Below are 21,857 nucleotides of genomic sequence, written 5' to 3' on the forward strand. Positions count from 1 at the left end.
GAGTCGTTGCACATACAATCGAGGTCTCATTAATATGGACGACTCGAACTATGAACATTTTTTTTCTGGCTGCACGCGTCTATGCACGTGTGTTTTCACGCTTTAAAGTGGCAGTCAATGCGACTTACCACCCCCTGCATTGCATGAATGGGTGCTAAAAAATTCTCTCCTTGCGCTATGCTGAAAACCACAATCAGCAGCTGTCAGCACAGTGAGCAGAGCTTTTCGGCATGCAAACAGTCGTAGTAGGAGATACTTAATATCAGAAAGAGAAGCCATCACTCATCTCATGGCCACTAGGTGCTTCAAACGTGCTTCAGCCAGCACTGCATGATTTTAAAGATAAAGGCACTCAGAATAATGTGCCTGGAGCTTCCAAGATTTTCCGGTTTCCACTTCGCTGCCTGCCACTATGCACAGAAGTAGACCATAATCACGAAGCGTTTTCTTTTCCGAACATTTTTTATCCATGATTTGTTATTCCCAACGACTTGCTTTAGCAGGAATTTAACTTGCTAGCCAAAGTGTCCATATTAACGAGGTATGACTGTACAAGGCAGTGTGTAATTTTCCTTTATTCAAACAGGTACCAGAAGGGCCGCATGAAGACACGCAACAGTGTCGAAAGGGCCTTTGGAGTGTGGAAGCGCCGCTTCCCTTGCCTGAACATGGGGCTGCAGCACAAGCCAGAAAAAGCGGTCTGCATCATAACAGCCTGCGCAGCACTCCACAACTTTGGCTGCTTGATAAAGGAGCCGCAACCTCCTAATGGCAGAGCTGCAGTGAACCCCACGACAACTACAGCGGCAAGGCGACCGCTGCACATGCCATCTGTTAATGACCTGTTTGACAGCACAACAGGGATGCAAGCATGGCAGCTTCTCATCCAGAAGAGCTTCACTTAGGTAAGAAACACAGAATTCTACACACCGTTCCATGCATTTGGAGTCAAGCATGCTTGCAAAGTGCAGGTACGTGTACTGCCCACGCCCTGCATTTAATTTTGCAAGGAGAAAGCCTTCAGATTTCTTCTCAGCTTGTACAACTTTACAAAGCTCTTTTCCTTGTTAGTGCTACTGAATTTGTTGAGAGAGCGTCTGTTTTTCTCATGACATTCTTCAAGAGTGCTGCATTGACCTTGCAGGAGGAGAATACAATCAAGCTGCATCTACAGAAGGGCAACTTCTCCAAATGGGCGACCCGTTGTATGGGAGCTCCATCATTCATGGCCACTGCTGGAATGACTTCCGCGCCATTTCTGCATCTTTCTCCAGCAGGATTGAGGACACTGTCGGCGCTCACACTGAAGAAATATGTGCTGCTGTAATTATCTGCTTGTGTGGCTGCCATGGCTGATCTTCTGTGGCTGCCATTTTAAAGGACTATAGACACAAAAGTTTTGCTTTCATGTTTTCTTCTTTCAAATGATGCGTTACGTATATACATGGATCACCTCATGGTATTCACATAATACTGCTAAATAATTTATAATAGAATTTCTTGAGGCTGTTTCAGCTTATTAACCAAAAGATGGCCGTAGCCTATTGTTGACCTTTAGGTCACGAGAGACAGGAAAAAAATTGGCATAACAACTGCCGACATGTCGTTTCTTGTCACTCCAGTTCTTGTAGCTGGCTGGCGAGTATTGTAGAGACTTTTAAAACTACGCATCAGTGTTTATATTGCAGGCTTTTTTGTGCCTCACGTGGCCTAAGGCCAACTATACGTCACAGGCATCGTTCGTGTGATGAAACCGAAAGAGCATGAAAGAACAAATTCAATTATAAATTATTTCACAGTTTTAAGCAAATGCCACACGCTGTTCAATGTATTTTTTAATGTCTAACACATCATTTAAAGAAGGAAACGTGCAACTTAAACTACGTTTGTTTATTTTCTGCGCGGGTTTTCACATCCCAAAGCGGTTAGAGCAGGGGGGATGCCGTAGCAGAGGGCTCCATAATATCGCCATCTGAGGTTCTTTAACGTGCACTGACATCCCACACCACACAGGCCTCTAACATTTCACTTCCACTGAATTTTGACCGTCGCAGCTAGGATCTAACCTGCGTCTTTTGGGTCAGTAGCTGAGCACTGTAACCACTGAGCCACCGCGGCGGCAAACTCAAATTGCGTGTCTATAACCTTTAATGTTCTCACTATGGTTATGCTTGGGCACTTTGTTGGAAAGACTCAAGGTGTGGACCCGTTCATTCATGAACAGGAAAGCAACTGTGTACTCAGACTTAGGCTGTAGATTTTGATACATAGCCGGCGCTAGCTTCAGTGCTCCAGCGTACGTAACGCGGTTGAGTTGTTCTGTTTTCCGCCGAGTTGTCTCTATTGACATCTCTTCGAACCCAGGCTCTATTTGGTAGCATGTCTCGAGACTACAGGCTGAGGAAGGACTGAAGCTTTGAACTTTCGAAAACAAAAACAAACAGGTTTAATGGAACTTTTACGAATACTTATTTACATACTGAAAAGGTTTCACGAGCAAAGGGCCAGGAATGAAAGTTCATAGTGACGAGCGACTGGATCATCCTTTTTGCCAAGGCTCAGAGCATCTTGGCTCGCAGAACATTACTGTTTGATCCCCTGAGGTCCAGCCCATCCCTCAGGCTGTAGGCAGTGAAACGGAGGGCACATCCCTCTCATGATCGGAGCAAAACAAAACAGCACAACGCTGCAGCAGAAGAAACGAAGCGCGGTCTTCTGTCAAAGTCGCAATAGCCTGAAATATTTGTTGGCAGTGCAGTTTATTACATCAACGTAGATGTCATCATGTTGATCACGGTCAGGCTGGTGAAAATTGGCACACTGATAGGGCTGACAGATGCCACTTTGATCCGATTCCCAGCTTTTACCCAATGCTTCAATTAGTTAAATGTATTATATGCTGTGTAATGTGGGGACTCGCACAGGTAGTGTGGACGGCCACAGTCCTTGTTCCAGCACTGCTTCTCAGGAGGCTGGCGTTCGCAAGCGCTCACCAGAGCTTGTTGGAGCTTCGTCAACTTTGTTTTCTGTCTTGTTCCTCTTCTTCATCGGCGCTAGCCGCTGTTGCAGCAAACCACAACTCTCTTTCCTATACCCCCGGGATAAAAAGGCGCCATCCTGGCGGCCTAAGGGCACGAGACGATGGCTGGGTCGTAGTACGGCTTCAGGCGGTCTAAGTGCACAATTTCACGGCCGCGGTGGCGACTATCAGACGAAGGCGTGATGGGCTCCACGAGATACTTAACAGGCGATGTCTGCTGCACAATGCGATAGGGGCCCTGGTATTTGCTCAGCAGTTTTGTAGACTGTCTTGGGCTGGAGGAGGGCACCCAAAGCCAAACCAAGGATTCAGGAAGATAGGGCGGCGGCAGACCAGGAGAAGCGGCGTGGGAGCTTTTCTTACGGTGCTGGTCGTGTGAAGTAAAAGAACGGGCGAGTTGACGGCATTCTTCGGCATGCGCAGCGGCCTGAGAAACGGTTGTAAATTCAGACGAATCGGATCGGTAAGGAAGTACGGTGTCCATGATGGAGCAAGGCTCGCGTCCGTACAGAAGAAAATACGGGGAAAAACCAGTAGTGGCTTGCGTTGCAGAGTTGTAGGCATATGTAACGAAAGGTAGAACGCGGTCCCAGTCTGAGTGATCGGCAGAAATGTACTTGGCCATCATGTCGCCGAGGGTCCGGTTAAAGCGCTCGATCATGCCGTTTGTCTGCGGATGGTACGAAGACGTCGTGCGGTGAACGATATGACACTCCCGAAGGAGGGCTTCCACGACGCCGGACAAGAAGACGCGACCCCGGTCGCTGAGCAATTCCTGAGGTGCACCGTGACGAAGAATGATGTGCTGAAGTATGAAACCGGCTACATCAGAGGCCGTCGCAGCTGGCAACGGGGCAGTTTCGGCATAGCGCGTGAGATGATTAATGGCGACGAGGATCCAGCGGTGTCCTGGGGCAGTTCTGGGAAGAGGGCCATAAAAGTCGATTCCAACACGGTCGAATGGCCGGGCCGGACACGGTAACGGTTGCAGAGGAGCAGGTGAGTGCGGTGGTGGGTTCTTGCGCCGCTGACATTCCAGACAAAAGCGTATGTACTGGCGGACAAAATGGTACATACCCCGCCAATAATACCGAAGGCGCAGGCGGGTAAAAGTTTTCAGCACACCGGCATGAGCACGTTGCGGGTCGTCGTGATAACTAGCACAAATCGCGGAGCGGAGATGCCTGGGGATCACGAGCAGCCATTTGCAACCATCGGGGAGGTAGTTCCGACGGTACAGCAGCTAGTCAAGCACGACAAAGTGATGAGCTTGACGACGGAGAGCTCGAGAAGGGAGGCGGGCTGATCGGTTGTCTATGAAATCCAGAAGAGAAGTAATCCAAGGATATTTGCGCTGCTCAGAAGCCATATCAATAGTGTCAAGAGAAGGTGTGAGGCCGGAAATAGATGGCGAGTCAGGCTCAGAGGTCACAGGGGAGCGCGAGAGAGCGTCGGCGTCGGAGTGTTTACGACCGGAACGATAAATGACTCGAATGTCGTAATCTTGTAAACGCAGAGCCCAACGAGCGAGGCGGCCAGATGGATCTTTGAGCGACGACAGCCAACAAATGGCATGGTGATCAGTAATTACTTTGAACGGGCGCCCATGCAGATGAGGACGAAATTTTGTGATCGCCCAAATAATCTCCAAACATAATCGCCAAGAGAGATGGGGTTTGCTGCCCCAGCGGCTAGCGCCGATGAAGGAGAGGAAGAAGACGAAGAAGACGGCACCGCAGGCAGGATGGCCGAGCTGGAGTCGCTGATGAAGAAAGCCCAGGAACAGGTTCTCCGGGCGGTGCGTGCCGAAGTGGTCGAAGGCAACCTCAGCAAGGCGGTCATTCTCTACGCGCTGGCTGGCGCGATCTACCTGGAAGCACTGCGAGAGGTACGGGTCCGCTGCACCAGCTGTATGAGTCGGCTGCGGGAGCTGAAGGACTACGCGACGCCTTGTCGCCCCGCTCCTGCCATCGAGGAGGGCGCTGAAGGTGCAACTGCTGCCAAGCCGGACGAGTCCGATTCGGAATCAGACGAGGACGAGGAAGAGGCGGCCCTGTTCAAGCGCCCAGACTATGAGATGATCTGTCACTTGGAAGGAGTGCTCGTCCTCGGAAAGACCTCGTACAGCCCTTGCAGCGATATTGGCCTTGTGGGGCTGGTGCCTAAGGTCCTCCGTCAGGCGGGCCTGGCTCCCTGCCGTTCGCGACGACGATCACGCTCTCCCGAGCGCCGGCCCGAGCGAAAGGTGCTGCTCTACGGCCCGTCGGCCGCAGGCAAGACGTGCCTGGTGAGCGCCATCGTGGCGCGCAGCTCCGGGGCCACGGTCTACTACGTGTGCATGCCCATGTTGCTCAGCAGGTGTCGCCTGCGTGGCGAAGCCGTGCTGGTGCACTTGCTGTTCGACGACGCCCTGCGCCGGGCCCCGTGCGTGCTCTTCTTCGACGACCTGGACGCCCTCTGCGGCCTCCCGAAGTCCCCGACGGACCAGGAGCGGCTTCGCGCGCTCAAGTGTGCCTGGCTAGAGCGCGTGACTCGGCTGCCGCCGGCCAAGGGGGGCTCGGGCCCCGCTGTGCTCGAGATGGGCGTGGTCAACAACCCGTGGCTTCTGGACGACGACGTGCGCACTCAGTTCGAGCCCGTCCTGTACTCGCCCCTGCCGCACGAGTCCGATCGGCTGCGCCTGCTCAGGCAGCTGGTGTGATACCCCAACTCTCTTTCTTACAGCTGTGATGATTATTATTATTGTGCACTTTGTTGTTTACCTCTGTACCCTTCTTGAATGTATTCCTTTGTAGGTTGAATGCCGTGCTAATTTCATTCCCTGTTTTTTTTTTTTAATAATGAAGGGTTTCGTGACTTCTGTGCTTTCTCATTGCATTTCATTTATTGTTTTTCATTCACTTTATTCTTATGTTTTCCAGTCACTGATGGCTCTAATTAGTCGTCACACGCTTTATGCTATGTGTTGTAGAGATCTCTTGGACCTAGACAGCTGCGCTAGCAGGTTTTATCCAGGAAGTCACATTGCGTGCAAGTTCATACTATTCTTGCTGTAGCCAGTATCTAGCTTGAAACTGATGCTTTCACCATGCATTCCAAGGTGCGATTGATGTCAAGGTGGTTGCATACCACGAAAAATATTTCAGCTCATCCTGCTGTCAAGAATTTTCAAGGAACACAATTAACTTTTTTAGGACCTCCTACCTCATTGGCTTTGCATTAACATGCATTAAATACTGCTCGGATTTGCTGCAGGTGTAACAGTCATGATCGCAGGGCACGGCAGGTGTGCGAAATATTGCTGCTTTGGCTGCGAGAACTGTGCTGCATCTTTAATACTATAACATTATGGTCCCAAATCAAGGTGCATTTTTCTCATTTTTGGTCGGTGACGACACAAAACGGTCTCCCATACAAGTATGGGCGGAACCTACCGGCGGCCCAGACTACTGCCAAACATTCTTCTTCAATGGTAGAGTAGTTCAACTCAGCGCGTGCCAGTGCGCGGCTGGCGTGGGAAATTACTTCGTCGACACCGTCTTGCCGCTGGACTAGAACGGCGGCAAGACCGATGTTACTGGCATCCGTATGTATCTCCGTGTCGGAATCTTCGTCAAAATGCGCCAGTATTTGCGGAGAATGGAGTTGGCGTCGTAACTCGTCGAATTCGTTGTCCCAGGAAATTGATGCGTCAGCCAGGGTTAGGAGCGTCAGAGGTTTGGCGATCTGGGCGAAGTTTTGAAAGAAGCGACGATAGTAGGAGTACAGGCCTAGGAAACATCTGACTGCTTTTTTGTGGGCGGGTACCGGATAGGCAGCAACGGCAGCAAGCTTCTCTGGGTCAGCTCGGATTCCGTCAGCAGTAATGACGTGCCCGAGAAACTTCAATTCGGTGAAACGAAAGGGACATTTTTGTGGTTTGAGGGAGAGTTTGGCGGATCGAACGGTTTCGAGGACTGTTCTGAGGCGGTGAAGATGTTCCCCGAACGTTGCGGAAAAAATGATGACATCATCAAGATAAGCAAAACATGTCTGCCACTTCAGACCTGTGAGGACGGTGCCCATCATTCTTTTGATCCTGGCAGGAGCTCAGCAGAGCCCGAATTTGAGCATGCGAAACTCCTAGAGCCCGTCCGGTGTATGAATGAGATTTTCTCACGGTCCCTCTCGCCAACTTCTACCTGCCAATAACCACTCCTGAGGCCGACCAAAGAGAAGTACTTGGCTTGGCGAAGCCGTTCGACGAAGTCATCGATACGCGGCAGCGGGTACACGTCATTCTTGGTCACACTGGCCGCATTTGTTTTTCCAGTCCCGAACTACTTGCTGACAGGTCCCGGCTTCCGCTCTGACAGGAAACACCCTCATGTTCACATGACCGACTTGCCATAGTCTGCTTTCGAACTCGGCGCCAGAGCCGGGCTCCTCCTTGGTTACCGTACAAGGACGCTGCCATCTGCTAGCAGACGACGCAAGCCACGGCCACCACGACGCCGAAGCAACGGCGTGCGCTCGATCATGATACTGAGTCGATTTAAAGACTGTACTGTCAGCTTAGCGTAGGTGCATTACAACACTCAGCTTCGGAGGTATGCTCGCCGCTACTTCTTGCGGCGAAGTTCGCACAAAGTAGCCCAACTCGTTGCGGATAGGCAGATAGACGAAAGCCTTCGCAAAAATGTTGACAACAAGCTCTATAGCTGCTCCAGTATACGAGTGGTTCACCTGCGATGCTTTCCGGTAAGCGTACAGACAGCATGTCGCAAAACAAGCGAACAAGAACCTCTTAACGACACGAGCAAACAGTACGTGCTCTCAGCTCCGAACGCGCGTCCGTGTGCGGTGGATTTCAAAAAAATAAACGAAGATGCAAGAAAAAAAGTCTTACGATGACTCAAAGAGCAGCTACGGAGCTCATGTGAAGGTTTAACGCATGATATCGTCCTGCAGGAGCACGAGAAGTACGCAAAATGCACACGGTGTCTAACACAGTATGGCTGCCAGCGCAGCGCGCAGCTGTCGTCTGCTGCCTTTACCGCAGCCCCAAGTAGCCCACGGACTGCCATTGGAGAAAAGCGAACGCGTTACTATGGCGATGCAGGCAGGTCGGCGGAGCTTTCGGGCTTCCCGAGAAAAACAAATACCGGACTTGAGTCCGCAAGTAGTCCCGGACAGTCCGGGACTGAAAAACAAATGCAGCCACTGTTAACACGTTCGCTGCGTAGCCCCTTATCAAAGTTTTGATCTCTTCGTCGTGGCCCACCGGTGGGTCACCTGATGCTTCCCTCGGGTGCGGCGTGACACACCGGTGGGGCACACTACTGAACTTATTCTTCCACCTGCTGAAAGATGGTCTACTGGCATTTTCGGTGGTCATAACTTGTGCGGGCGACTTGAAACATGTATGCTAGCGCAGAAAGTCATCGCGTGGTTCACTTGGCCCGTGCATTTCCAGTAAGTTGCTTTACCTGGGGCCGTATATTAAAATATCCGTTGTACATTTTCCGCTCCGTTTCGCGTGACATAGGGGTGAAAGAATCATCACAAGAAAGCAGCAGTCGACCAATCACAGAAATGAAAGGCAGGCGGATACTCGCGTTGACGATAGCCTTCGCCATTCGTTGCGTTCTCCGGTTCAATATTGGCTGGAAGGTGCATCCAATAGTGAGGTCCGGTTGCCGATGAGCCAATAGTCAGGTCGCTTCCCACGGACGTTTGAACGGCATGGCTAAGTAATCGACCAATAATGCCCTGACGTAGAGGACCAAATGGATCATAAAAACAAATGGATAATGGATCCTTGTAGCGTACGGCAAATGGAGAATTTATAAACTCATTTATTAATGCTACTCTGCTCGCTTCATCCCCAGTGAACGCTACTGAAACACGTTCTCAAGGATGTCCTTGAAAAACGGCGCCTTTTCTATCTACAAAATTTCTGCTTTATATAACTAGAGCGCGGTCAAGAGTTTCGGTTGTTGTGGTCCGAACGAGTGCCTCTGGCTCTCGCGCCTTCGATTCTTCTTTCTTTTCCTGGGCATGCACAAATTTCCACAATAAAGAGTTTGCGTTTTGAAGCCGTTGACTGCTACGTTTACAAACCCACCGGCCAGCTCCCCTTTCTGGGGCAACGCCTCGGAACCCTGCGTTTCAGCATTCACTAAGCACCAAGACTCAAGAACAAGATCTCAAACTCGACATTTTATTGAAGTACTTCCAGAATAATTTTCCGAAAAAATAAAAACAGTTCAAATCACAGTATCTGCAACTGAACGTCTTACGTGCCACCAGCTCACGATGTCTAAAGCCTAGCCTCGGTTCAGGAGTTCTGCTCGTATTTTGGGCTCCCGTGTGTCCCTGCGGATCCGCTTCCAACGCAGGGACTTTTCTTTTGGTTTTCCGTACCTCCGTCGAATTTTTGACAGTCCATCACAATTTTGGAATGTTCGTAAAAAATGGAAAGCACAAGGATGAGGACCACGAGGCTTGGCACTGAGAGTGAGCCAAGTTATTGCGAATAGGACAGGCTAATTGTTCAGCTGACCTCTTGCACACATTGTGAGCGCTTTTCAAAAGTACGTTGCGCATGTGGAAAGCGCCCGAACAAAAGGCTGGAGCTGGTAGCTGGAACATTTTCTGCGCCGTTTCCTGATAGCCGTCAGCTTTATCATCAGAAGCATTGCAAGCGCCAATGACAATAAATACAGGCGCGCTTTATATCTCTAACGCCATCTGTGATATGATAGTCGAAACGCATTTTCATGCACTTGTGGAAGCATATCGTCGCCGCACTGCAAGAAACGCCTCGTTGTTTCCGCCAGCACGGCTGGACTGCGTTGCGTGACCCACCAGTGGGCCACGACGCAGTGAACGCGTTAAGCTCCCCGTAGTCGACGCAGAATCGCACTCTTCCGTCTTTCTTCTTCACGATGACGACAGGAGACGACCGCGGACTGCTTGACGGTTGGATGACGCCGTCTGTGCGCACCTCAGTGACCTGTGTTTGGATAGCATCTCGCTCACGAGGTGACTAATGATAGAGCTGCTGATTGATCGGCCGAGCTCCTTCATGTGTGATAATACGGTGTTTAACTATCGGTGTTTGTCGCACTTTAGACGACGACGTGACACACGCACCAAACTCCAGCAAGAGGTCCTGGAGTTGCCTTTTTTGAGCGGGTGGAAGGCCTGGATTTATGGCGACGTCGTTTACCGCTACTGCGTCAGCTCCAGCTGTGCCCTCTTCGCAAGCAAAGCATTTGGCCACTTCCTGAACATGGCCGGCATAAGCGATGGCTGTGCCCGGAACAGATGTCGATGCTCATTGCAGAAGTTGGTTACAAGGACCTCTCTTCAACCGTTATGAAGGCAGCCAAGGCATCGTGTAACCGCAATCCCCTTAGTGAGTACGAGGGAGACATTCCCAAGCAGCACAACACCATTGGTCGAACGTCGGGCAATTGTTGGCGAAAATTGGCAAGAACATCGGTCCTACACTGACATTTGGGGCGAGCGCTACCACTTTGACACATTGGCCCTACATTCATGCCAGTTTAGGGCCAACGTACGACCGACCGAGCGGCAAACGAAGGCCCGGCTTTCGTTCTGCTTTCAAACATTGGTATCGAACTTTGGAATAATGTTATCCAGCTTTCGAATAATGTTATCCAGCTTTCGAGCATTGGTAACACGCTTTCGAAAATTGCCACATGCAATATGATCCACTCGCCAATGACCGGCACTGTGGATGTACCATTCTGCATAGCAAATATTCATAATGTGGCGGCCAATGAATTCCTGAAAAAAGACCCTTTTATTGCATCGAGTTTCAAGAACCACGCTTTTAGCGCACGCAAGATGGCTTGCGCTGCCACCAGCCTGGGGACTAAAGAAAGGGGGGCCCAAGAGCGTGGGGGCACAGGCTATGGGAAAATCATTTAATTTCAAGTTTCGTGGTGCTGATCATTCAGGTTGGACAACGCAGCTCGGCAAACCGATGTGGCACGGCTAAAGCATCCATACAGTACTTAACGGAGCTGTCCTCCAGCGAACTGATCAGTCATATCCGAAGTAATCGTTGCCCTCCTCTTGCAAGAGGACTGTTGCACTGCATTCTAACAAATTCCTCCGCCAGCTCTTGCACGATGACCTCACGATGTGTTGAGCCTGCAAAGAGATCCATGATGTTATGATAAGCCTATTTATGGCCGTCAGAGGACAAAAACAAAAATTATTAAATAACACTGAATTTTGGGAGACGCAGTCTGCGTGAAGACACTAGCAACATATTTTGCAGGATAATTTTCAATTTATGCTTAAGAACAAACACCACATTAGTTGCACAAAGTGGAATTTAATTTACTAAACTTCCCTTGGACCAAATGGTTCATTTTTATTTTAATGCGCCGTGTCGCACCCCCTTGAACACATTCACTGAGACAAAAGCAAATTAATGTGATATTGAAAAGAGATTAATCTATTATTTTGTTTTAATATCAAAACTCGTATCTCTAAATTGTGAGTTAATTTTTTATTCAAGTAGAGATGCACAGATTGTAGCATCTCTCCCACATGGACAGATCATTTTTTTAAAGGGGTTAAAAATATGGCTTCCGATTCCCTGCGAAATACGCTGAACGCAAGAAACTCAGGGCACCTTTGTTTTTTTAATTTTTTTTAATCCAGCAGTGTATCTTAGTCGCCTCGCATGCGTGTTATATGGGATTCGAAACAGCGACTTGAAAACCACACAAAAACACTTGTATGATAGTCCAGAATAATGCCCTGTTTTCATAAAGAGACAACTTGGGCAAAGGCTTTAGCCAGAAATTGCGGATTTTCTATTCCGTTTGCAAGTGTGGAAGCCAAACAGAAACAGTACGGAAGTATCACACATATTCTTACCAACTGGTCTGGAGTGGAAAATATATTCAGCGGTTCTGATTCCTGTCGTGCATAAGCGGTAACTGACAAACGTTTTACCGAATGCATTCGATCTCAGGTGCACATGAATTCAAACCCGCTCTTTGACAAAGCAGTGAATGTTTGGTGAGCTCATCTCGCCAAAGACGAAGTATGAAGCTCTTACCATTCGGGCACATTTACCCTGCGCACGACGCCAAGCCAGACATTTCGTAATGAGAGTAAGTACTCAGAAGTCCTCCTCGTGTTTTGGCTCGTTCTCTTTTCCTCCCTGAAAAATAAAGCCGCACGTAGTCAAAACAACATTTACACCCAAAAACACATTAACTTGCAGACGTATACCAACATAAAACTTGGTATACCAAGTTTTATCTTGGTATACGTCTCTTACCTTGGTATGCGGTATCTTGGTATACGGTTGGTATACGTTGGTATACGTGGATTAAAAAAAAATTAAACAAACAAAGGTGCCCTGAGTTTCTTGCGTTCGGCGTATTTCGCAGGGAATTGGAAGCCATATTTTTAACCCCTTTAAAAAAATGATCTGTCCATGTGGGAGAGATGCTACAATCTGTGCATCTCTACTTGAATAAAAAATTAGCTCACAATTTAGAGATACGAGTTATGATATCAAAACAAAATAATAGATTAATCTCTTTTCAATATCACATTAATTTGCTTTTGCCTCAGTGAATGTGTTCAAGGGGGTGCGACACGGCGCATTAAAATAAAAATGATCCATTTGGTCCAAGGGAAGTTTACTAAATTAAATTCCACTTTGTGCAACTAATGTGGTGTTTGTTCTTAAGCATAAATTGAAAATTATCCTGCAAAATATGTTGCTAGTGTCTTCACGCAGACTGCGTCTCCCAAAATTCAGTGTTATTTAATAATTTTTGTTTTTGTCCTCTGACGGCCATAATTAGGCTTATCATGACATCATGGATCTCTTTGCTGGCTCAACACATCGTGAGGTCATCGTGCAAGAGCTGGCGGAGGAATTTGTTTGAATGCAGTGCAACAGTCCTCTTGCAAGAGGAGGGCAACGATTACTTCGGATATGACTCATCAGTTCGCTGGAGGACAGCTCCGTTAAGTACTGTATGGATGCTTTAGCCGTGCCACAGCGGTTTGCCGAGCTGCGTTGTCCAATCTGAATGATCAGCACCAAGAAACTTTAAATTAAATGATTTTCCCATAGCCTGTGCCCCCACGCTCTTGGCCCCCCTTTCTTTAGTCCCCAGGGTGGTTGCAGCGCAAGCCATCCCGCGTGCGCTAAATGCGTGGTTCTTGAAACTCGATGCAATAAAAGGGTCTTTTTTCAGGCATTCATTGGCCGCCACATTATGAATATTTGCTATACAGAATGGTACATCCACAGTGCCGGTCATTGGCGAGTGGGTCATATTGCATGTGCCAATTTTCGAAAGCATGATACCAATGCTCGAAAGCTGGATAACATTATTCGAAAGCTGGATAACATTATTCCAAAGTTCGATACCAATGTTTGAAAGCAGAACGAAAGCCGGGCCTGCGTTTGCCGCTTGGTCGGACGTACGTTGGCCCTAAACTGGCATGAAAGTAGGGCCAATGTGTCAAAGTGGTAGCGCTCGGCCCAAATGTCAGTGTAGGACCGATGTTCTTGCCAATTTTTGCCAACAATTGCCCGACGTTCGAGCAATGGGGTTGTGCTGCTTGGGAATGTCTCCCTCGTACTCACTAAGGGGATTGCGGTTACACGATGCCTTGGCTGCCTTCATAACGGTTGAAGAGAGGTCCTTGTAACCAACTTCTGCAATGACCATCGACATCTGTTCCGGGCACAGCCATCGCTTATGCCGGCCATGTTCAGGAAGTGGCCAAATGCTTTGCTTGCGAAGAGGGCACAGCTGGAGCTGACGCAGTAGCGGTAAACGACGTCGCCATAAATCCAGGCCTTCCACCCGCTCAAAAAAGGCAACTCCAGGACCTCTTGCTGGAGTTTGGTGCGTGTGTCACGTCGTCGTCTAAAGTGCGACAAACACCGATAGTTAAACACCGTATTATCACTTATGAAGGAGCTCGGCCGATCAATCAGCAGCTCTATCATTAGTCACCTCGTGAGCGAGATGCTATCCAAACACAGGTCACAGAGGTGCGCACAGACGGCGTCATCCAACCGTCAAGCAGTCCGCGGTCGTCTCCTGTCGTCATCGTGAAGAAGAAAGACGGAGGAGTGCGATTCTGCGTCGACTACGGGGAGCTTAACGCGTTCACTGCGTCGTGGCCCACTGGTGGGTCACGCAACGCAGTCCAGCCGTGCTGGCAGAAACAACGAGGCGTTTCTTGCAGTGCGGCGACGATATGCTTCCACAAGTGCATATAAATGCGTTTCGACTATCATATCACAGATGGCGGTAGAGATATAAAGCGTGCCTCTATTTATTGTCATTGGCGCTTGCAATGCTTCTGATGGTAAAGCTGACGGCTATCAGGAAACGGCGCAGAAAATGTTCCAGCTACCAGCTCCAGCCTTTTGTTCGGGCGCTTTCCACATGCGCAACGTACTTTTGAAAAGCGCTCACAATGTGTGCAAGAGGTCAGCTGAAGAATTAGCCTGTCCTATTCGCAATAACTTGGCTCACTCTCAGTGCCAAGCCTCGTGGTCCTCATCCTTGTGCTTTCCATTTTTTACGAACATTCCAAAATTGTGATGGACTGTCAAAAATTCGACGGAGGTACAGAAAACCAAAAGAAAATTCAGGGGGCACTTTGACTGTCTAAAGAGGGTAGAGGCGGAAGCGTTTTGCGCGCCACCTTCGCTGTTTCTGTGGCACTGGTGGCGTCACATATATTTGAGTACTAATTACTAAGTGATGGCAAATCACTAATTACTTGTTAATTACTGATTAATGCCTCAATGCTAATTAACTGCTAATTAATGACGCTTAAGCTTCGCCTTTAGGAGTGGAACGCGACAGCGCGTTGTAGCGCTGCCAGGGAGTCCACGGAACGCCACCACCCGTTCGGAGCGATGCCTTGCCCTTTGAACGCAACGGTTTTTGAGGAAAGAAAATGGCGCAGTAATTCTGTCATCTCGGTGGACACCTGAACCGGACCGTAGAGGAAGGAAGGTGGGAGTGAAAGAAGATAGATAAAGAGGAGCCGTAATGAAGAAAATGAAAATTGTATTTGAGGAAAGGAAATTACGCAGTAACTGTCTCACATATCTCGGTGGACACCCGTCAAAATTCAGAGGGGCACTTTTTTGACCTAAAGTGTGGTCACTGTTGTGTGGTTAAGATGTTAAGCTTCGCCCCTAAGAGTGGAACGCGACAGCGTCTTGCAATGCTGCCAAGGAGTCCATAGAACGCCATCGCCCATTCGGTTCTACGCCTCGCTCGTCGGTAAATTGGTTTTTGAGGAAAGAAAATGTATCTGTCTCTCATTTGTCGGTGGACACCTAAACCTCGCCGGAAGCGAATGGAGGAGGATGAGAGTGAGTGAAGACACCGTATTCACTAGACGCGCCTTTGTTCATTCCAAACCATCGAGCTGGAATGGCGGAGTGGATAGCGTGCTCGTCTTTCACGCCGAAGACCGGGGTTCGATTCCTGTGCTCGACCAATTTCTTAATCGCTTTTATTTATATGGCCAGACTAGTAAAGCTAATTAGGCTAATTAGGCAATTAAGCAATTAACTAAGCTCAGGCCCACTTACTTGGAGCATCACTATACGATCCCTTCAATTGGTTGTATGGTTACTAGCCAAAGTGCAATTGGCCCCGTTTGCAATTCGCGCACTGTGACGTCACGACCGTTTCCACCAATTGAAATATGTGACATTTTCCTTCGACAACTGCTGCTTACAACGATGAGACATTAAAAGCTTCCGCCTTAAAAGTCCCTGCGTTGGAAGCGGATCCGCCGGGACACACGGCAGCCCAAAATACGAGCAGAACTCCTGAACATAGGCTACGCTTTAGACATCGTGAGCTGGTGGCACGTAAGACGTTCAGTTGCAGATCCTGTGATTGACCTGTTCTTTTTTTCGGAAAATTATTCTGGAAGTACTTCAATAAAATGTCGAGTTTGAGGTCTTGTTCTTGAGTCTTGGTGCTTAGTGAATGTTGAAACGCAGGGTTACAACGCGTTGCCCCACAAAGGGGACTTGGCCGGTGGGTTAGTAAACGTAGCAGTCAACGGCTTCAAAACGCAAACTCTTAATTGTGGAAACTTGTGCATGCCCAGGAAAAGAAAGAAGAATCGAAGGCGCGAGAGCCAGAGGCACTCGTTCGGACCACAACGACCGAAACTCATGACCGCGCTCTAGATACATAAAACAGAAATTTTGTAGATAGAAAAGGCGCCGTTTTTCAAGGACATCCTTGAGAACGTGTTTCAGTAGCGTTCACTGGGGATGAAGCGAGCAGAGTAGCGCTAATAAATGAGTCGATAAATTCTCCAGTTGCCGTACGCTACATGGATGCATTATCCTTTTTGTTTTTATGATCCATTTGGTCCTCTACGTCAGGGCATTATTGTTCGATTACTTAGCCATGTCATTCAAACGTCCGTGGGAAGCGACCTGACTATTGGCTCATTGCCAACCGGACCTCACTATTGGACGCACCTTGCAGCCAATATTGAACCGGGACACGCAACGAATGGCGAAGGCTATCGTCAACGCGAGTATCCGCGTGCCTTTCATTTCAGTTATTGGTCGACTGCTGCTTTCTTCTGATGATTCCTTCACCCTTATGTCACGCGAAACGGAACGAAAAATGTACAACGGATATTTTAAAATACGTCCCCAGGTAAAGCAACTTACTGGAAATGCACGGGCCAAGTGAACCACGCGATGACTTTCTGCGCTAGCATACATGTTTCAAGTAGCCCGCACAAGCTATGACCACCGAAAATGCCAGCAGAGCCATCTTTCAGCAGGTGGAAGAATAAGTTCAGTAGTGTGCCCCACCGGTGTGTCACGCCGCACCCGAAGGAAGCGTCAGGTGACCCACCGGTGGGCCACGATGCACAGAGATCAAAACATTGATAAGGGGCTACGCAGCGAACGTGTTAACAGTGCGCCCATTTGTTTTCCCAGTCCCGGACTACTTGCTGACAGGTCTCGGCTTCCGCTCTGACAGGAAACAGCCTCATGTTCACATGACCTACTTGCCATAGGCTGCTTTCGAACTCGGCGCCAGAGCCTGGCTCCCGCTCGGTTACCGTACAAGGACGCTGTCATCTGCTAGCAGACGACGCAAGCCACGGCCACCACGACGCCGAAGCAACGCCGTGCACTCGATCATGATACTGAGTCGATTTAAAGACTGTACTGTCAGCTTAGCGTAGGTGCATTACAGAACTCAGCTTTGGAGGTATGCTCGCCGCTAATGCTTGCGGAGAAGTTCGTACAAAATAGCCCAACTCGTTGTGGATAGGTAGACAGACGAAAGCTTTCGCAAAAATGTTGACAACAAGCTCTATAGCTGCTCCAGTATACGAGTGGTTCACCTGCGATGTTTTCAGGCAAGCGTACAGACAGCATGTCGCAAAACAAGCAAACAAGGACCTCTTGACGACACAAGCAAACAATACGCGCTCGCAGCTTCGAACGCGCGTCCGTGTCCGGTGGATTTCAAGAAAATAAACGAAGATGCAAGAACAAAAAGTTTTGCGATGGCTCAGAGAGGAGCTACGGAGCTCATGTGAAGGTTTAACGGATGATATCGACCTCCAAGAACACGAAAAGCACTCAAAATGCACACGGAGTCTAACTCAATATGGCTGCTAGTGCGGCGCGCAGCTATCGTCTGGAGCCTTCTCAGCAGCCCCAAGCAGCCCGCGGACTGCCATAAGCTAAAAACGAACGCGTTGCTATGGCGATGCAGGGAGGTGGGCGGAGCTTTCGGGCTGCCCGAGAAAAACAAATACCGGACTCGAGTCCGGGACTGTCCGGGACTACTTGCGGACTCAAGTCCGGTATTTGTTTTTCTCGGGAAGCCCGAAAGCTCCGCCCACCTGCCTGCATCGCCATAGTAACGCTTTCGTTTTTAGCCAATGGCAGTCCGTGGGCTACTTGGGGCTGCGGGAAAGGAAGCAGACGACAGCTGCGCACTGTGCTGGCAGCCATATTGTGTTAGACTCCGTGTGCATTTTGCGTACTTCTCGTGTTCCTGGAGGACGATATCATGCGTTAAACCTTCACATGAGATCCGTAGCTGCTCTTTGAGTCATCGTAAGAGTTTTTGTTCTTGCATCTTCGTTTATTTGCTTGAAATCCACCGCACACGGTCGCGCGTTCGGAGCTGAGAGCACGTACTGTTTGCTCGTGTCGTCAAAAGGTTCTTGTTCGCTTGTTTTGCGACATGCTGTCTGTACGCTTACCTGAAAGCATCGCAGGTGAACCACTCGTATACTGGAGCAGCTATAGAGCTCGTTGTCAACATTTTTGCGAAGGCTTTCGTCTATCTGCCTATCCGCAACGAGTTGGGCTACTTTGTGCGAACTTCACCGCAAGAAGTAGCGGCGAGCATAACTCCAAAGCTGAGTTCTGTAATGCACCTACGCTAAACTGACAGTATAGTCTTTAAATCGACTCAGTATCATGATCGAGCGCACGGCGTTGCATCGGCGTCGTGGTGGCCGTGGCTTACGTCGTCTGCTAGCAGATGATAGCGTCCTTCTGCGGTAACCAACGGGGAGCCCGGCTCTCGCGTCGATTTCGAAAGCAGCCTATGGCAAGTAGGTCATGTGAACATGGGGCTGTTTCCTGTCAGAGCGGAAGCCGAGACCTGTCAGCAAGTAGTTCGGGACTGGAAAAACAAATGCGGCCAGTGTGACCAAGAACGAAGTGTATCCGTTGCCGCGTATCGACGACTTCCTCGACCGACTTCGCCAAGACAAGTACTTCTCTTTGGTCTGCCTCAGGAGTGGTTATTGGCAGGTAGAAGTTGGCGATAGGCACCGTGAGAAAATCTCCTTCGTAACACCGGACGGGCTCTACGAATTTCGCGTGCTCCAATTCGGGCTCTGCTGAGCTCCTGCCAGGATCAAAAGAATGATGGGCACCGTCCTCACAAGTCTGAAGTGGCAGACAGGTTTTGCTTATCTTGATGATGTCATCTATTTTTCCGCAACGTTCGCGGAACATCTTTACCGCCTCAGAACTGTCCTCGAACCTGTTCGATCCGCCAATCTCTCCCTCAAACCACAAAAATGTCACTTTGATGTCACCGAATTGAAATTTCTCGGGCACGTCATTACTGCTGACGGAATCCGAGCTGACCCAGAGAAGCTTGCTGCCGTTGCTGCCTTTCCGGTACCCGCCCACAAAAAAGCAGAAAGACATTTCCGGGGCCTGTACTCCTACTATCGTCTCTTCTTTCAAAACTTCGCCCAGATCGCCAACCCTCTGACGCTCATAACCCGGGCTGACGCATCAATTTCCTAGGACAACGAATTCGACGAGTCACGACGCCAACTCCATCCTCCGCAAATCCTGGCGCATTTTGACGAAGATGCCGACACGGAGATACATACGGATGCCAGTAACATCGGTCTTGCCGCCGTTCTAGTCCAGCGGCAAGACGGTGTCGACGAAGTAATTTCCACGCCAGCCGCGCACTGTCACGCGCTGAGTTGAACTACTCTACCATTGAAAAAGAATGTTTGGCAGTAGTCTGGGCCGCCGGTAAGTTCCGCCCATACCTGTATGGCAGACCCTTTTGTGTCGTCACCGACCAAAGATGAGAAAAATGCACCTTGATTTGGGACCATAATGTTATAGTATTAAAGATGCAGCACAGTTCTCGCAGCCAAAGCAGCAATATTTCGCACTGTTCAAAAACGCACAAATTGCACACCTGCCGTGCCCTACGATCATGACTGTTACACCTGCAGCCAATCCGAGAAAAGCAAACCCAATGAGGTAGGAGGTCCTAAAAAAGTTAATTGTGTTCCTTGAAAATTCTTGACAGCAGGATGAGCTGAAATATTTTTCCTGGTATGCAACCACCTCGACATCAATCGCACCTTGAAATGCATGGGGAAAGCATCAGTTTCAAGCTAGATACTGGCTACAGCAAGAATAGTGTGAACTTGCACGCAATGTGACTTCCTGGATAAAACCAGCTAGCTCAGCTGTCTAGGTGCGAGACCTCTACAAGACATAGCATATAGCGTGTGACAACTAATTAGAGCCATCAGTGACTGCAAAACCTAAGAATAAATTGAATGAAAAACAATAAATGAGATGCAATGAGAAAGCACACAAGTCACGAAACCCTTCATTATTGAGAAAAAAACCAGTGAATAAAATTAGCATGGCATTCAACCTACAAAGGAATACATTCAAGAAGGGTACAGAGGTAAACAACAAAGTGAACAATAATAATAATCATAACAGCTGTAAGAAAGAGATTTGGGGTTAAACACCAGCTGCCTGAGCAGGCGCAGCCGGTCGGCCTCGTGCGGCAGGGGCGAGTACAGGACGAGTTCGAACTGGGTGCGCACGTCGTCGTCCAGAAGCCACGGGTTGTTGACCATGCCCATCACGAGCACAGCGGGGCCCGAGCCCCCCTTGCAGGCGGCAGCCGAGTCACGCGCTCCAGCCAGGCACACTTGAGCGCGCGAAGCCGCTCCTGGTCCCTCGGGGACTTCGGGAGGCCGCAGAGGGCGTCCAGGTCGTCGAAGAAGAGCACGCACGGGGCCCGGCGCAGGGCGTCGTCGAACAGCAAGTGCGCCAGCACGACGTCGCCACGCAGGCGACACCTGCTGAGCAGCATGGGCGTGGACACGTAGTATACCGTGGCCCCGGAGCTGTGCGCCGCGATGGCGCTCACCAGGCACGTCTTGCCTGTGGCCGACGGGCCATAGAGCAGCACCTTTCGCACGAGCCGGCGCTCGGGCGAGCGTGATCGTCGGCGCGTCCGGCAGGGAGCCAGGCCCGCCTGACGGAGGACCTTAGGCACCAGCCCCACAAGGCCAATATCGCTGCAAGGGCTGTAAGAGGACTTTCCGAGGACGAGCACTCCTTCCAAGTGACAGATCATCTCATAGTCTGGGCGCTTGAACAGGGCCGCCTCTTCCTCGTCCTCGTCTGATCCCGAATCGGCGTCGTCCGGCCTGCCAGCAGTTGCAACTTCAGCGCCCTCCTCGATGGCAGGAGCGGGGCGACAAGGCGTCGCGTAGTCCTTCAGCTCCCGCAGCCGACTCATGCAGCTGGTGCAGCGGACCCGTACCTCTCGCAGTGCTTCCAGGTAGATCCCGCCAGCCAGCGCGTAGAGAGTGACCGCCTTGCTGAGGTTGCCTTCGACCACTTCGGCACGCACCGCCCGGAGAGCCTGTTCCTGGGCTTTCTTCATCAGCGACTCCAGCTCGGCCATCCTGCCCGCGGTGCCGTCTTCTTCGTCTTCTTCCTCTCCTTCATCGGCGCTAGCCGCTGGGGCAGCAAACCCCAACTCTCTTGGCGATTATGTTTGTCGATTATTTGGGCGATCACAAAATTTCGTCCTTATTTATATGGGCACCCGTTCAATGTAATTACAGATCACCATGCCCTTTGTTGGCTGTCGTCACTCAAAGATCCATGTGGCCGCCTCGCTCGTTGGGCTCTGCGTTTACAAGATTACGACATTCGAGTCATTTATCGTTCCGGTCGTAAACACTCCGACGCCGACGCTCTCTCGCGCTCCCCTGTGACCTCTGAGCCTGACTCGCCATCTATTTCCGGCCTCACACCTTCTCTTGACACTATTGATATGGCTTCTGAGCAGCGCAAATATATTGGATTACTTCTCTTCTGGATTTCTTAGACAACCGATCAGCCCGCCTCCCTTCTCGAGCGCTCCGTCGTCAAGCTCATCACTTTGTCGTGCGTGACCAGCTGCTGTACCGTCGGAACTACCTC

The 21,857-nt window shown here is 49.9% G+C and overlaps 2 protein-coding genes across 2 annotated transcripts; one reads left to right on the forward strand and one right to left on the reverse strand.

Annotated features, from left to right (window-relative positions):
* The first annotated feature begins 4,784 nt into the window (after positions 1-4,784).
* LOC149357998 (vacuolar protein sorting-associated protein 4B-like) lies at positions 4,785-5,741 on the forward strand. The gene has a single exon (XM_089576709.1). It carries the CDS (start codon positions 4,785-4,787, stop codon positions 5,739-5,741), a length of 957 nt encoding a protein of 318 aa, XP_089432835.1.
* A 14,758-nt stretch (positions 5,742-20,499) lies between these two features.
* LOC149357999 (vacuolar protein sorting-associated protein 4B-like) lies at positions 20,500-21,333 on the reverse strand. The gene has a single exon (XM_089576710.1). It carries the CDS (start codon positions 21,331-21,333, stop codon positions 20,500-20,502), a length of 834 nt encoding a protein of 277 aa, XP_089432836.1.
* Positions 21,334-21,857: the final 524 nt, after the last annotated feature.

Source organism: Amblyomma mixtum, chromosome 3, assembly GCF_055824585.1.
Source record: "Amblyomma mixtum isolate Tamu chromosome 3, ASM5582458v1, whole genome shotgun sequence".
In the NCBI taxonomy this organism is placed as follows: domain Eukaryota; kingdom Metazoa; phylum Arthropoda; class Arachnida; order Ixodida; family Ixodidae; genus Amblyomma; species Amblyomma mixtum.